The following is a 17,092-nucleotide window of genomic DNA, read 5'->3' as shown; positions in this document are numbered from 1 at the left end:
GCGCTCGCGTGGGAGGTGGCACCAGAGGCGTGCAGGAAAACCTTCGGGCAAGCGTGTTCCCTACAAGCATTTCAACTTTTTTTTTTTTGGTTTTGTTTAGTAATAAAGGGAACAAAGCTATTATTAGTGACCATGGGCTTGGAAGTTTGCTAGAGCAGCAGTAGTTACTCATCTGTTTTCGTTTGCAGAAGTCCTAGGGCAGGCAGGCAGATGCAGCGGGCTGCGAGCTGGATGCGGCAGTAGCAGTGCAGTCGGTTTGCGGCAGCCGGTGCTCGCTGCCACCTTTCTCTGCAGACCTTTGGTTCTGCGGCCACCAGGAGCACGGCTGCTCCCTGCGAGCTCTTGCCTTGCTGGATCACAAAGTAAAAGAATGAATTCCCAGGGTAAGTTCTTGGTCCTTTTTCTTTTCTGAGCTTCGGCGGCGTTGTACAGAGCAGTTGTCGCTTCTGGTTCCAGCGGGGCGTTGTGCTCCTGTCCGAACGCCTGCAGTTGGCTTGCGGAAATGTGGTAGGAGCTGGAGAACAAGCAGTGGTGTTTGATTTCCACCCCTGCACCTGGCCCAGGTAGGAATAAAATTTGAAAATGATCTGATATAAAAACACCAAACCAACACAAAACAAACCCGCGCGGGTTGGTAAATGTTGGTACATTTGGCACAGGCTGGTAAATGTTGCCTTGCTCCTTCCTTTGTTTCTTTTACGCAGGAGTCTAACAAGCACACACACAGCCTTTTCGTGTGCTTTAATGTGCAGCCAGTTTGGTTCCATGGTTCATGCTATTACAAGCGCTGTGAGCTGATACGTATCCACATATAAATCAGATGTACGAACATAGCTGATGCTGTGCGTGTTGGAGATTTGCTTTGCCTTGAGATTGCTGTTTCAGTGCACGTTTCTCAGACATAGTGAGGGCAGGTGAGTTTTCGGTGGAAAACAGTGTAAGAAGTAAAACAAAGTAAGCCTGTTGATGCCCTTGGGTTTGGGACTAAGTCCCCAGTTACTTGGATATGATGCGCTGAAAGTATGCCTGAATTTAGCCTTGTAAGTAAATGCTCAGTGGAAGTTTGCTGTTCAATAAACGCATTAAAATCCTTCACCAGTTAAAAGCGTGATGTTGCAATTTAACTTCAAATCCTAAGGTTGCTAGGACAAATACCATGAGAAATACATCTTGAATAAGTGACAGAAACTTTCTCAAATAACTTCCAGTGATTGCTATTTGCTTAGATACCTGCTTGTTGAAGATACTGACTTAAAAAATAATAGGAGAATGTAAAAGACCTAAAAGGAAAGCAGGGATAGAGAATGAAAACTGCTCTGTGGGCATGGAGATCTGTTGGGATGGCTGAGCAACGGCATAGGAAGTTCCAAATATTTTTCTAGCGTCTGAAATGATATTGTCTGTGGTTTTTAGATAACAGATAAGAAGAGGAGGAATAATTGAGCTGCTTTATCAGGCTGCTTACAGAAACTTGAAATTTGGCCTGATAATTGAATAAAAGGTCTTATCTTCATTTATGGTTGGTAATGGTCAGCAACTGCCATTTAAGAGTATAGATTGTCATTTAAGAAATTTATGCTTTATTTTTATTAAAATTGTAAATATCTTTTTTTCCTATGTAGTTCTACAAATATTGTTTCAAAAAACACACCTTCTCTCTTTGCTACATGAAATAATATTTTGCTTTCAGATGCCAAGATTTTGGGAGTAGACTGATAGAATAGGGAAAATGTTACACGTGGTGATATACGTATACAGGACATTTAACAGGGTTTTATGATTTTAGGAGGCTTTTTTAGTCTTTTTTTCCCCATTTTTTAATTTTTTCTTGTAAATAAAAAGTTTTGAAAGCACAATTAAATATGTAGACATAGAAGTTTGAAATGACCATCCACTAAAAGGTACAAAGAAACCTTCACACTCTTGATCCTGGGTTCTGCATGTAGAACTTGAGTCTGCTTGGTTTTCCTCTATGGCAAACAAATTTTTGAAGTTTATTTTGGCAGTAAGTCATTCCCCCATTATGTTAAGTAGGAGTGGGAGGATGTTTCCAAGCAGCATGTTGTTTTATTGCTATGCCAGAAATTCAATTTTAGATCCATTTTCTGTAGGTACTCTTTTTTTTTTTAATTTCCTTGTCTTCTTCTCATGCATCTGAAGGTCCCCAACCCCATTATTAAAAGTTGTAATCACCTTTTTAATTGCAATGGGGAAAATATGTGATTTGGCCATTCTGTCTTGAAGTGTGTTTACTGATAACGCTTTTATGCACATGAAATGCTGTCCAATACAGAAATGTGTGCAGGGTGGGTTCCACCTTGTATCTGCAAATGTGATTTAGAAGTTCCAAAGAGTTTCATTGCATTTAATCTTGAACGAACAGTTCAGAAAACGGCAGTCACCTGCCAATATCAATTTTTGTTTGCTTCTCTAGAGGTGATGGATAACATTACAGAAAAGCTCTTGGGTGTTGCTTCTTGAAGGGCAGTGCTCCAGCGGTTTGTAAAATGATGCTGCTGTTGAACAGTGCAATGCAAAAGTGAGAAACCTTAGGGTTTTTAAGCTGCTGCAGCTACTTTGAGAACAGACTGGCCTGTTTTGAACAAAACTGACTGAGCATGGTCTCTGTACCTGCTGGTTGCCCCAGTGAAGCAAGGTGAAGGAGTTGAGGAGGGAGAGAGGATCAGTGCAGGAGACTGATGGTGGAAAATGGGTCCGTCTGTGAGACGTCCCTGAAGTGGTACGTCCTTAAAGGAATACTGTAAGAGTTCTCAGAGGTCAGTGAGTTGTTTAGGGTTTTTTTTTTTGGCCTAGTTTCATTTTGTGGACATGACTCTCTGCTCATCTTCATCAAGCTTCCTTGGAAGTGCCCTGGACTTCTTTAAGAGGTCAGTCAGACCACATGGGAATCGTTCCTACTGGTGTCACTCTGGTACTTGCACGTGGGCAGGGAAGGAGCTTTTCAACCTCTCAAACTATGACCTATCACTGGAATTACAGTAGCTTTTTATTGCCCTTTTTAATGGTGTTATATTGAGGTTTTCCTTAAACAAGGAAGGATACAACTTACCTGAAGTAATAGCTGTAGCGTGGTTCTGTTGATCGGGAGGCAGCTGGTGTCAATCTTCAGTGCCTCGCTCGCTGGTGCTTCCTAGTGCTTCATTTGTAAGCCTTTTCTGGGCTACTGAAGGACCAAAGGTTTTGATCTGTTTTGGAAAAAAAGAAACAAAACGAAAAACAAGCCTTTTGTCTGTGAAGTGCATTATTCTGGCTGAATTTGCAGTGTCCAATTTACCTGTTGCCAGTTCTGCAGAGGTAGGTGGTGGGCTGGATGTTGAAATCTGTTTTTTGCCTAGGGCTTTTTTGTTCTTTTTTCAGGGGAATTTTTGAATCCTAGTCTGAAAAGATTTAATGTGCTGGCTCTTTGGTAGTGTTAAACGCTTGTTTGATTTTAAACCTCATATGTAAGCATTCAAGTACTAAAGACTTCAGTTTCAAACAACTTGTCTATGGATTTAATCATTAGAACACAATACTGAGTGCATTGATCACCTTTATTTTTTTCTGCAACATAACATTTCCATCTTAACGTTGTGCATTTTGTAGAATCCTTTCTGCTTTCTCCCAAATATTTTTAAAAAACAATTTTAGCAGCATGAACTAAGGTAAGCGTCTTTAAAAAGTGCTTGCTCGGCTAGACAGGAGGATGTTTTTCAGGTTGCATGCTTGGGTTTTGTATGCTGCTTTTTTTTTTTCCCTCCAGAATAAATTAGACTATATTAAAAGGGCACTGGAGGCTGAAGCTCGTTGTTCCCAGACTGGAAATAACGTGGCCAGTGAAGGTGTTCATTCTGCTCCACTTCTGAACTTCACTGGAAATTCTGGATGAGAAGCCCAGCACGTTGAACGCGAACGAGATGCCAAGGGTTTGGGGTTTTGTGCTGGTGTAATGGACTGAAAGGATTCTTCTGCTGAACTTGTGAGTGGGTGTTGCAAGAATCTGGCAGGTTTACCTTCAGTTACATAACGTGCTGCTTGTCAGTGCTACATAGGATGGTTAAAGACACATGGCTGTTGGCTGCAGGGGATGGATGGATGGATGGTAGTGGGATTTAGAGATGTAGTTTCGACTCTCATCTTTACTGCCCGGGCTGTGTGTTCCTAAGGAAGTCCCTTAAGAGGCTCTGCTCAAAATCGATGTGTTGAAAGGCATCATGGCTGATGGCAGATTTGTCTGAGGATGTGTGGGTGTTGGACCCTTCAGCTGCTGTCTTGTCTTTGAAAGGTGTCCCGCTAGATCTGCTCTGGATTAATGCTCCTTCTCTGCATGCCTTCTGTCTGCTCCACGTGCTCTTGCTGCAGAATATGTTATTTCTGGATTTGTGCTGTGGGGATGGGGTCCCCAAATCTTTGGGTTATTGTTTTTTTTCCCTGGGATAGGAAGGGCAGGTGAACCTCTTGAAGCGTCAGAGCTCTGGGACAGCAGAAAGTGATGGGCGAACGTAGGGGTGGTGGTAGGGCCTGAGGGCAAAACAGAGTTAGTTCTCCTTGCAAAGCAAACTTCCTAGGAGGGACTGAGAGTTCAAAATCTGCTGTGAGTTATACGCATGTCATAAACATCTTGACTTGGAAAAAATATGTATGTATTTCAAGTGACTGGCTGGTTTTGGCTGTGCAGCCTGGGCTGCTAGAGGCGCCCCCGGCCTGGTCAGGAAGGCGTTGTGTGGGAACCTGGGGAGGCCTTCCAGGAGAAGGAAGTATGGTCGGTGTGCTTTTATTGTTTGTTTTCTTTATTTTCTGAATAAAGAAGCAAATCTTTGCCAAAAACCTGCAACCTACGTGAACATTTGTTTTAGGGAAAGCTTTCTGAAGCTGACTCGGCAGGCCAGTTGAACTGAGTAATGTGGTGTGGTTGACAGGGAGAAAATCGGGGCTGAGGCAGAATCGTTCCAACGTTAATGAATAACAGCTTCTCATTTTCATCACCTGCTCCCACACTTTTCTAACTCTAGCTTTCTTTTTGCACTGGTATGTCAGCTACTTGCACCGCTTGCTGGCAGTTTTTGCATATTTAAGGAATACCGGCTTTGAGGAATCTTCGCGTGATTAAAATTGACCATTATTTGGAGCCCGTTTTCAGACCTCTTGCTAATGTGAGTACTTGAAGTTAGTCTTGTCCTTTGGCTTACTCCATTTGAACGTGCAGCTGTGCCAAGTTAAGGAAGCATTCCCCCTCTTGGTCTCTGCGTGGTTCGGTACAGAAATCTGGGGAACAGTGTACGAGCCAGCGCCGAAAGGTGGAGTCAGCTAAGTGCAGGCACTGATTTGCAAAGCAGTGACATAGGCGCTCCAGTTATTTCCACATTAGACAAAAAGGAGGGGTCGCATTTTTGAGGTATTATTTACTGCTCCAGTTCAACACTTCTGAACTCTGGCTCACTCAGCTGGGCTAACGGAGGAGAGGATCTGGGCAACAACGCTCCCAAAGGTGGGGGCGAGAGGCGGTTCCAAGAAATTGCAGCACAAGCGCTGCTGACACTTGCTTTCCAGCCGGTCCAGCAAGCCAGAAGATAAGGGGAGTATTTTATTAGGGTCTGAACGTGCCGGTAGCTGTAGAGGAGCATCTTTATTTTGGTAGGATCTGGTAAGAAACCTTCTCATGTTGTCATGCTCACCTTCCAGAAGGGCAGCATTTCGCCATGCTGGTAAATGGAGAATGGTTTAATACAGCACTAGATTCCAGCACTACTGCTCTGCCAAAGAGTTTAGTTTGTGTTGTCCTGTGCCTGTCCTATTGGAGTCCTTCGCTGGAGGGCATCTTTTGTGGCCCTTAGTTCATGACCGGCTGCTTCGCTCTGCAGTGACCTGCTTCGATTAGGCAGCGGGGCTTTGAAAAGATGCACGTTGTTCCTTTGCCAGTCCTCCAGCTGGAAACTGTTTGGGGACTGGACTTCTCAGAATATAACTGTTGGTACTAATTTAATCTTACTCATAGCTGGTTTATATCACTTGGTGAAATGCCAAGGTTGTTCTTTTCTGGGTGTTTGTTTCTCCGCGATATTTATAGACAGCAACACTCATCCCTGTCAACCTCCATTTTGTGAGATTAAAAAGCCAAACTTTTCTTTAGCTTCCCGCTCTGAAGTGGGCTCTGTGTCTCTCATCGCTTCAATTTCAGTTCCATATTCTTGAGCACAGGTGCCCAGGCATGAGCCTTTGCCCACAGGATCCTAACACAGCTGTCCTGTACCACTGGCACCAATGTTTCTCTGTCCTCTTTGGTATGACCTTGTCTGGTTCAGCCTGAAACTGCTGCTGCTTACACTTGCGTTACAGTGCTGGCCTTTTAGGACATTAGGAATGGTTCATTCACCTGGGCTGGAGCTGGGGTCCTTCAACCTGGAGAAGAGAAGGCTCTGGGGAGACCTTATAGCGGCCCTCCAGTACCTAAAGGGGGCTACAGGACAGCTGGGGAGGGTCTCCTTGTCAGGGGGTATGGTGATAGGGCAAGGGGAATGGCTTTAAATAAAAGAGGGTAGGTTTAGATTAGATATTAGGAAGAAATTCTTTACTCGGAGGGTGGTGAGGCTCAGGAACAGGTTGCCCAGAGGAGCTGTGGATGTTGTTGGCATGTGTGGATGTGGTGTTGGCAGTGCCCAAGGCCAGGCTGGATGGGGCTGGGGGGCAGCCTGGGCTGGTGGGAGGTGTCCCTGCCCACGGCAGGGGGTGGAACTGGGTGACCTTTAAGGTCCCTCCCAGTTGAAACCATTCCACGATTGTGTGAGTTTATAAATTCCTCACTGAAATCCTAACGAAGGACCACAACATGTTGTGCTTTGAAAAATCCTAATGGAGCCTTGGCAGCTCACCAGAAGTCAGGCCAGCTTTGTTCTGCTGTTCTTTCCTATTCGAACATGTCAGTGTGGTTTGCACGGGATGAGCTGTTTCTCCTGAACTATTTTCTGAAACAATAAAGACCGAATGCATCAGTTGTAAGTCAGGGGGAATTTTACTTTGATCGGCGATGTTTCCCAGAAGTGTCAGTGGATCCAGGTCCACAGCCTCAGCAGAGGCATTCGGTGCAGACGACTGAGGTTACTGGATTGAAAAGCTAACGTTGAAAGAAAGTAAGTGGGAGTATAAAGGGAGATCCACGAAAGCCAGTGAGCAACCCAGGCGTGTAATCTGGTAATGAGTTAATGCTGCCTCTTTATGGGGGAGAAGAAACAAGGTAATTTTAATGTTCTGGCGTGAACTCAAGGTAGTGCCTCGTGGCCACGGTGCAGGCTGGTAGAAGCTGCCGCACGGTTTGGGGCTTGCAGTTGCTGAAATACCTGTTTTCTGAAAAATGACAAACCAGTGCCCAAAGTGGGGAGGGGAGAGCAGGACCTGGGAGGGTGCTGTTAGAGCCCAGACACCCGCTTGGTATCCCGGTGTTCCCGAAGCAATTGCCCGCGCTTTGTTTACTTGGGGTGACGTGGGTGTTTCGCCCTCTGCCTCTTTGCTCTTTTTTATCCATACTGCGAGTAGTGAGGCGTCAGCCGGCAGGCTGGGGGAAGCAGGGGACAAAGCTCCATCTAGTGTATGAAGTGAGGTGGCTGGGAGCTAGGAAAAGAAGAAACCCTGCAGGAGATGGCTTTCCATAGTCCAGGCAGGGATTTTGTGGTTTTCGGTAACTTGCAAATAGCATTGGAAACACTTAAATGGTGCAAGTGTTAATCGAATAACTTTGGCATTCTGCAAGCTGATAGCCATTTTCTGTGAGCACGTTTATGTATGCCAGCATGTGAAGAGGTTAATATTAGATTTATTAACATTTTAAGTAGCCTATAATCAATTCTAGGCAAAACCAAATATGTGTACTTCTATTAAGATTAGGGTTTGTACAGCCAGGTTATAACTCTGCAAAGACAACGAGAAGAGATATGGAAGCATAACGATATATAAAGGTAATGCTTTTAATCTAAATATATTTTGATTCTTCCTGATGTGTGCAATCTTAAACTGCAGTAAGCTTCAGATGAAATGTCTTGTCCGTTCTTACTTGCGTTATTGTCTGCTTTTAAAGACAAAACAAGAACAACAAATCATCTTGTTTGTTCTGGAGGTTGCTAAAAATAGATAAATATTTTTTCCCCAAGTACTTGGAAAACCAGTTGTAGTTCCTGAATGTGACTTTGCAGCAGCCACTAAAGGATGGGAAAAATATCCCCCATGTATTAGACACAGATTGGCAGCTCAACATCGGGCAACTACTAAATTTTTAGTTAAATTGAGCAAATGGTTGTATGGCCAAAACAGGCTATTGTGATCTAATGCAGATTTTCTTCTGTAGATAGTGAAGAAAACTTCTTTTTTCCTTTTTCTTAATTTATCTATGGTGTCCCATCCGTATCCAAAAATATGCCTCCAGTCCCAGGACGTCTTGGTACCAGTTGGCAGAACTTGTCGTTGCTGGCAGTGGTGGCTTTTTGAGATTTCTGTGAAATTGTGATCCCAAGCACCTGTGTATTCCCTCCCTCCCCTTGTTTGTCCTAGTTTTGAGCATATTGGGCATGTTAAGGGTTCTTAATGCTCGAGAAGGATCAGGACTAGAAGGCGGGTGAGTGAAGAGAAGGTCAACTTTTCATCCAAACCACAAAGTTGAAGTAAGGGGATGGTTTCTAGTACTAAACTCTCTGAAACAAGAAGTTAAAGGAACTGGAAGGGGTCATTTTGCTGTCAGCAGCCGCAGCTTTGCCAAGCATTTGTTTTGCAAAACGGTGCAGCTGCTACCAGGTCCGGGCTGAGAGCCGTTACCGTGAGGCTTTTTAGGGACAGCAGCGCTCGGTCGGCTGCTGGGCTCCAGCAGGTCTGGAGCTGTACAGCATTTCCAGGTGACTTTGCAAGTTTGTAAATCTGGTTGACTAATGTAGTGTTGTATAGTTGTCTGCGGTGGCCTGAAATAACAGAAGGTGGGGGTTGCTGCTCCACAGCATCGGTGGGTGCTTCCGCAGGTACTTTGCCAAGGTCATGAGTGCTAAATAAACCAGATTAAAGAAAGCCGTGTTGCAAGAAGTCATGATTAACCGTAGTCTTTGCATGATTTATTGGTTATAAACGAAGTGGCTGCCTTTATGTTATTTTTTTTTGTCCTAGTAACTAAGGCAGATGTGAACTTTTAAGTCCAGTGAAGCATTTTCTGGCTCTTGCCCCTGTTTACGTGATTCAGGAGTTTGCAGTAGTTGCACAACAAACATTGCTGTAGCTGTCAATAGAACTAGCCGTTCGAGCACTCCGCTTCTGGCAGCGTGGAAGAGATGAAGGTCTAACAAAAGGCTTGTGTATAACTTCGACTTGGCAGCTTTTTTTCAAAAAAGAAATCAATAGCTGTAATGCATTTTGAAAAGTGGGACGTAGTATTCATGGAACGGGTCTGTCTGAGCAGCTTACGCGGACGGCGTGTCTCAGCTGTCATGGAACAGCAGAGCGTGGTGCCTGCTGAGTGGGTTTAGTACAGGCTTTCTCTAGAACTGCAGCAGCTGGATTACTTTTCAAGAATGTATTTGCATGCACAGAATTGGTCCTGGTGTCCCTTCTGATGCATTTTAGGTGCAACATAAAGACAGATGCATAACCGAAGGGTGACCCCAAATGAAATTAAGGCAGTGTATCAGCAGCCTCTATTTATGAGGTTTTCAAGACTTTTGAATAGATCAAGGAGGATCTTTTCTGTATATCTTGACGCTTTGTAAAATCAGAAAGTATAAACGTTGCTCGCATGTTCTTATTTTGAAGTAATCTATTCTGTATCATGTTTTTGATTTGGTATTTGTCTCATTTACATGTTAACCTAACTGCAAGTAGTTATTTTCCTCTTCTGCTCTCCTTGTAATTCATGAGCAGTTTCTGACTAGAAACGAGGTGCAGAATTTTATTTTACTTTTTTTTAAAGTAGGTGGTGGCGGAATTGCTAGAAAAGTCCCTGGAAATGCCAATTTCCCGGAAGTCCAGCCATTCACAAAAATCTGTGGTATTGATTTAAAGGCTACAGTTCTATAGATGTCATGAACTTAAAATAGAATTTACAGCTGCTAGCGGATGGAGAGGTCCTCTAGTCCACACTTCCACGTCTTGTGCCAGCTGCGGAACAAAACCGGAGGTGAGGCTGACATGACCCACGGCACACACTTGAGGGTTGTAAGCACGCAGAAACCATTCCCATTTTGGGAAATCCCTGAGCCGGGAGTGGTTGGGGTTTGGGAGCTTGCTCAGGGAAGCTGCCTGACAGGCTTGCCTTGTTCCTATCCTGCTGGTTGCTGCCTGAGGGGTGCTCTGCCAGGCAGACTTTCAGCCAGTCTGGAGCAGGGGAAGGAGAGGCACCGTGGGGCAGGGAACCATGTGCTGGATGTGGCTGTACTGAGGATGCTGCTGGGTCCCCTGGTAGCGTTGCAGTGTTAGCCGATGGACTGCTGGCATTTGCTTTCTCCAGGAGCCTTTGTTTGAGGTTACTCCGAGGCAGGGATTTTGCTGGTTGTATTAAATGGCCTGAGCAGGGGAGTTGAAGGCCATCTCCGCAGCAGTTGTTTGCAGTTTGGCAATGTTTCCAGCGAATGACTGTCATTTTGCTTGGCCTCAATTAGCAAGTTTGTAAACATTGCTGCTGCTTTCTTACACGGACAGCTGGAGCTTTTCCCACCTTGCTGTCTGTGCTGTGAACACCCAACGCAGCAAGAGCGGTACATCTGTCCTGCGATTGCAAATTGCAGTTGCAGTGTAAATATCCAAATGGTAAGTGAAGCAACTGTTGCTGAATGAAAGGCTTTTTCCCCCTCAGTAGTTCAGCCTTTACAGTTACATAATCATTTTGCCCCAGTAATTCTTCTACGAATAGCCAAAAATGTAGAAGAACTATAAGTAATGCTTGAAGACTAAAACTGAAGTTTGTTTAAAATGCATGGACGCTGAGGAATTAGTTTATGCAGCCAAGAGTTTTGTTAGAAAGAGAAGTTGCCAAACATACTCCCTGGTCAGGTCCTGTAATGACCAGCTAACCCTGTGGCTACAAATTGAAGTGAGAGTTTGCATAACAACTGTCCAAGATGATTTTAGAGTTCTCAGTAACATGTTAGGGGTTGTTTTTTTCCTTCGTATTTCGTATTCGCTGTAATGAGCAAGTCATACACACTGATCACACAGACGCTTCACGTATTGAGCACTGAAAGTTCACTTTGTGGTTTTCATTATGACTGTTTGGGGTTCTTAATCATTTAAAGCAAATCTTTCATAAACACTTTCTCTTTTGCTTCTTAAGATCCTGTTTGCCGAGCATACCAGAATGAGGATGTCATCTGCGTGAGATGAGATTTCGAGCTGCCTTGTGTTCTTTGGAAAGAACTAAATAGCGTTGTGACAAGTGGAGTCAGTAAGCAGAAAATCAAGGATGAGCAGAGGGATTCAGACTGGGAATGGCTGGGTTCCTGCAAACCTTTAGAAGCATGGTGGCTTTTTAGCTTGGCGAGTTTCGGAGCAGATGAATGAGGGGTAGAAGCTGTGAGCACAACACATTTGGGCCTTGTTTTCTGCAGGGCTGGCTGCCTATGTGAATAAACTTGCGAGCTGACTGCGTAGTGTGATAGATACGTCACTGTCTAAATCAAGATACAATGAGAAAGGGATGTGAAGTCAGATTTTGGGACTACGTAGGTACAAAGTGTCAAAACGCATGGTGATGTACTTCATCTTCCCTCTTGGCGACAGCGTTATCTTCTCTATTTACTCAGATAAAAGAAGGTAAATTCTGTATTACAAAATCAAGAACTACAAAGGTTATTAATGGAGCGTTATCTCCTCGCTTTTTATTTTATCACCTTTTGGTTGTTCTAGCTATCTGGCTTTCTGTTGTAGAATGTTTTGCAAATGTGTGCAGAGTTCTTTAGAGGGGTAAGTACCGATAACAGGAAAGTGGCATCTGAAATGGCTCAAAAAGTCCTTAACAAGGCAACTATTCAGTCTATCAGGCAAAAGGCAAATTTGCCTCATGCTCTTTTTTTTTTTTCTCCTGTAATATATTCGCGAAGTTTGTGACGGCTTTGTAAGTTTGAGGAAGAGCACGAAACCAGGGTTTAGTAATGCTAAGTTTTAAATTCCTTTAACCCCTTGTGGAATGTTTTTGAAGGCTCGAGGTATTTGTGTGCATAGGTATCTCACCTGCTCGCTGATCTTCTGCTGAGCAGGGATTCTCCCTGTTTGAACAGAGCTGGGACTCGGTAACGAGTGTGCCCAGCCTCCACGCAGTTACGGATACACGTCCAGTTACTGCGAGGTGTGTGCACAGTGATTCCTCCGCAGAGTTTCACTGAGGGGATCTTTGAAAGCGCAGGAGTTATCTGTCTCCCAGAAAGCAGGTTGTCTTGCACCCGTCTGTTCCCTTCGTCCTTTTGGTGATAAAGATCCTGAGAAAGCTGTACTGCCACAGACAGCTCCGTCCGTTCGCCCCTCTGATGGCATTAGTGGCCTGATCAGTCCCCTTTTAATTAAAGAATGGGCTGAGTGCTTTCAACACCGGCGCATATCTCCTGTTGTGGGGTGGGGCGTGAGAGGGCCGAGCGGGTCTCAGGCCCTTCAGGGACAACACAATGCGGGGCTTTTCCTTCTGCAGCCCTGTCAGGTCGTATCCATTCCTGTCCCAGGGCAGTCTCGAGCAGTACTTTGTGCAACGAAGCAAGCCGGGCGCCGAGATCCCAACCCTGACGGCCTGGACCGTTGGGAGCCCCTTGGGGTTGCCGTGAGGCCTCGTGAGGCCCCAGCCCCTGCTCGGCGGTAGGTGCTGGATTGCACAGGTCTGCAGTGCCGGCGGGCGCTGGGCACCGCTGCCCACGCTGCTCCCGGGGATTGGAGTTGCCAGGGCCTTATCCGGAGCCACCCCTAGAGACACGGCCCTGCCAGGCCCGGCCTGACTTTCACCCAGGCGTTCTGCAAAAGCCCCCGGACAAAAGGGGGGGGAGCAAAGATGGAGGCCGTTAGAGTTGAGAGGGCCATGCCGCGCTCCTTGGCCAGCTGCTGCCTGTAAGTGACGCTTCGAGCGAGCGCCTCAGGACGGAGGTGGTGGTCTGGGAGCCAGGTGCTGCGCTGGGGAGCTGCCTGCCCCTGCCTTGCAGGAGGGGAAGGCTCGCGAAGCCCTCCCTCTGCATGTTTATTTGTCGTTTTTAAATAATATATATGCGTATCGTCTTCTGAAAGTTCATGGCAAGCACAAACATTTGAGCTAATGGGGGATTGTTGTGGGATAAGAACGCCACAGGTAACGGTAACGAGGCCAAACAGTTCGTGTGTCTGACAGCACCCGCGTGCTTTAGCGCTGCGTGCACACCCCGGGAGCACCTGGAAGATGCTCGTCCCTTACGGAGCTTCTTGCGGCTCCCCCTTTCGCTAGAGCTTTCTCCTTCCCCTGCTATTTCTTGGTTCGGTTTCGACACAAACAGATCTGGTGCATTTCAGTGATTATTTTAGCCGGTGGATATATAGGAGCCTTTGAAGGTTGTGTAGGTTTGTAATTATTCATCTCCCCTTTAACAGAAACGGTAGTAAAGAATTGTAAAATGTGACCTTTGCAGCTCTTATACTGAACCTCTTTCGTTTTACCTTGTTACTTAGTCCGGTGGTGGCCGAGCTTCCCAAGCTGTACTGAAAGCTGTGTCCCCAAGTAAACAGGCATTCAAGCAGATCAACTTATGGCATTTTATTAAGTCAACGCTCATGCAAAAGCCACCTCCGGAGCTTAATAATTAGTTACTGAGTGCTCCTGGGTCATGAGAGAGGTTTTCATTAAGTTCAAAAAGCATTATGTTCAGCAGCTTGTGAAGGTGTGTTTTAAAGACGGGAAGAAAAATGGAAAACTTCTAAATCGTGTACAGCTACTTAAAAAGAAAAAATCGTAGAGGATTAAATTGTCTGTCGTTGTGAGTGCTGGTTGTTATCTATTTAAAGACAGGTGTAGCTGCTAAACTCAATTCTGTTTGTAGCTCAGCCATTAGCTCCTGGGTAGGGGACGTCGCTGACTGTGTGCGTCGGAGGAAGAGGGCACTGGAGGGAGAGGAAAACGTTTGCCTGGATGATGGTGGAGCAGGTGCCACAGCAGGCAGCACGTCTCTTCGAACGTGTAACTTTCAAATGCAGAAACCTTTATTAAAAAGGAAACAGCCCTTGCCTTACTGTGGAGGCTGATAAAGGTCCTGCACCATTTATGTAATTGCTGGCCTTACTGCTCTGTCCTTGACAACAAAGGACATAAAGGGGTGCCAATTTTTTTTAGCATTGATATGCCGGTTCAGTGCCAGCCAATTGGCTCGCTGAGCGGAGTGTCGCCGTAACCCACAATCAATTATTAAATTTTAGGAATGAAGTACAGAGTGCTGCTGGGAAATTGCTGGGGTAGTTTTCCTGTACCTAGAATCCCTCTCGATGGCTGAAGATAGGGGAGAAAACTTTTTATTTTTGTTGTAATCAGCTCCCTCTTATATTTACTTTTCTTTTGTCTTCTCTTTTGGTATCCTTCCCTTTTCTGTTGCTCATCCCTGTGGCAAACAGCAATGCTGACAGGCAGGTTAGATGCTGCTAACGTTTATAGTACTGGCAACAAAAAGTGCCTGGAGTTTTTACTGCTTGGTAGAGACACTGCAACTGGAATCTCTAGAAATAAGTTGTTTTGAGAGAACCGATAGCGCTCGTTGAGCAGGAGTAGTATCGGAGGGGAGTTGTGCCGGTGTCTCTTTTGATAATGCCTTCTGTAGGTCAGGCCGGGTGTTTGAATTGTTGGCAACCTTTCATCTGCTTGCTTTCAAGATCAGGAGTGATGTTCTTATGCTAATATCAGATGCTTCAGTGTGGATGCCTTGCTTTTCTCCATAAATACTGATGAATGAAGTAAGGGTAAGGCATTAAATATAAGCATTTAAATCCCGTTTCTTACCTCAGACCTCTAAGGTCTGGTGCAGCTCCATGGATTTCTGGAGGCACTACAACTTCTGCTTCTCTTGGCTGATTTTTCTGCAGGCTAACCCACTGCTAAACAGTTGGCATGGACAGAGAACAATGACCTCCCTCTTGTGTGCCATTGCTCTGCGTACAGCAGGCCAGTAGTAGGTCTTGCCAAAGCAAGTGTTTTTTGAAAGCTTGTTGTTTTTTTTTTTCATTCCACTTTCAAGTCTTGTGAAATCTGTGCTGCTACTGCACTCCCCTCTAGGCAAGACTACGTGTGGAGTGGCTGGAGACCTTGTAAGTAAAAGGACTGATGGCTAACTGAGAGGCTTTTTTTTTTTTGGATGTATTTTACTTGATTCTTGTTCACCTATGCCCAAGGAACCTGGGGCTGGGGGGGGGGGGGGGTGTCTGAAGGGCAGAGCCAGAACGAGCTCTCCAGGCTGGTGCTATTCTGTATCAGGCACAGTCTCTGCCTTCTGGCATATCAGCCAAAACCAGTGGCTTCATACCATACTGACAGGGACTCCCTCCCCTAAACCTTTTGCTAAATCTTTTTTTAATGCTAAACTCGATCAAATTCTAGTTCAGACAAACCAGAATAAATGAAAAAGCCCTGAGAAGCCTCTTTGCTGGGTAAAGATTGCAGGGTGTGGAAAAGATGAGTATTGTTTTAGCTACAACTTCCATGTGCAGCAGGCAAATGTGGGGCACAGGCTGTTGGGCTATTCACAGAACCAGAAATGAGAAGTCATTACCAAAATGTCAGATCTCCTGGACGTGTTTCTTGATGGTGTCTTCAGAATGTCTTCTGCTGAGCGTCACCCTCTGACACGTAGGTCAGCTGCGCACATACCTATCTGAAACGTTTCAGGTAGGCATTTGTCAGATCCTGTCTGAAGCCAAGTATCCCATGGCTGTTGCCAGAGAACAAGAGAGTGATGGACAAACAGGTGGTTGGTTTGTTTGTTTTGTGTGTGTTTTTAAATGAAGAACTGTTTGGAAGAGCTTTGGGTTTGAGTAGTTGGTCCGTGCTTTTAACTTGTAGTTTGTCTAATAAACCTAATGTTGGAATTAAAAATAATAATTTGGAACTGGGTTTTTTAACAAATATGTGGATAATGCAAAATAATGTGTGCAAACAAGACAAGTAATGCATGTGTACTGGAGAACACATTTAATCAGTTTGTAGGAATCGAAAACAATTGATTAACTTTTGACTAGTTTGGCTTTTTGTCCGAGGAGACACAAATCAAATCACTGGTACCCATCTAGGCAGGTAGGATGATTCCAAACCGTATGGGGTCTGTAATCACTTGAGTTGATAGCAACGAAATAAAACTTGGTTTTAATCTGACCAGTTGTTTTGTATTATGTAACAGCCATCGGCATTACAGTGTGTGCATACGGTAACTAACGTTTCCCAGGCATCTGAACAAAGGATATGTAATTTAAATTTATTTAATAGAATGCTATCACTTAATGATTAATTGAATTGGCATATGACATTCATAACTAATAACTCTGTCTGTATTACACTGTGTTTATTAGACTGCTAATGGATAACTGGTTTAATCATCTGCCAATTAAGAGGATGAGTCGGTTTCATTTATTGCAATTAAATGATATCCATAACCATGTTTGCAGGAAGTATCTCAGTCGCATCGCGTATCGGTTGCATGTGTGGGTTCTGGATCTGACTGCGCAATGCCTGGGTGAGTCAGGCCTTGTATGAGAGCTCGGCGTCCACGTGCCCAGGCTCCGCACCGCGCTGCGGTGTCTCACCCTGCGCAGCGCTTAAAGGTCAGGCAGCTTTCAAAGTGCAACTTTGCAGTACACTCTTGACTAAGCGTTTAATTTTTTTTTTTTAATGTAAAAGTGAGTTTCTGATACAGTTTCTTCTATTTGCTTTCGGGAGGGTACGTGGTGATGAAGCCCAGAGCACCCTCCGTTCCGTCTCGGAGCGTTGCGCAGTGTGGTGCGCGGCTGGAGCAGGGCATGGAGGCTGGGAGTTGTGAGGGACAGCCTTAGAGAATGAAATACCAAGGGGAGCTTTCAGACGGTTTTCTGCTTCCACGTTTCATCTGCGCTGCTCTCGGTGAGTGACAGCGAACGGAAGAAGTGCCGCTTCAGC

At 45.1% G+C, this 17,092-nt stretch overlaps 1 protein-coding gene across 11 annotated transcripts in view; it reads left to right on the top strand.

The window, feature by feature from the left end:
• MITF (melanocyte inducing transcription factor) overlaps positions 1-17,092 on the top strand; it is a 100,119-nt gene that overhangs the window by 38,702 nt on the left and 44,325 nt on the right. For 2 of the 11 annotated variants that reach the window (XM_080605602.1, XM_080605598.1), the window contains exon 1: positions 445-13,047. The exons of 7 other annotated variants lie outside the window; for them this stretch is intronic. In XM_080605602.1, the coding sequence (XP_080461728.1) occupies positions 12,992-13,047 (56 nt within the window). In that variant the 5' untranslated portion in view covers positions 445-12,991. Of the gene's footprint in view, positions 1-444; positions 13,048-15,361; positions 17,057-17,092 lie in introns of those variants that run through there. 2 more of the 11 variants (XM_080605603.1, XM_080605596.1) reach the window with 2 other exon arrangements.

Source organism: Anser brachyrhynchus (assembly GCF_964034855.1).
Source record: "Anser brachyrhynchus genome assembly, chromosome: 10".
Classification (NCBI taxonomy): domain Eukaryota; kingdom Metazoa; phylum Chordata; class Aves; order Anseriformes; family Anatidae; genus Anser; species Anser brachyrhynchus.
Note: the sequence above shows the minus strand (reverse complement) of the source record. Positions and strands in the feature narration are given on the sequence as shown.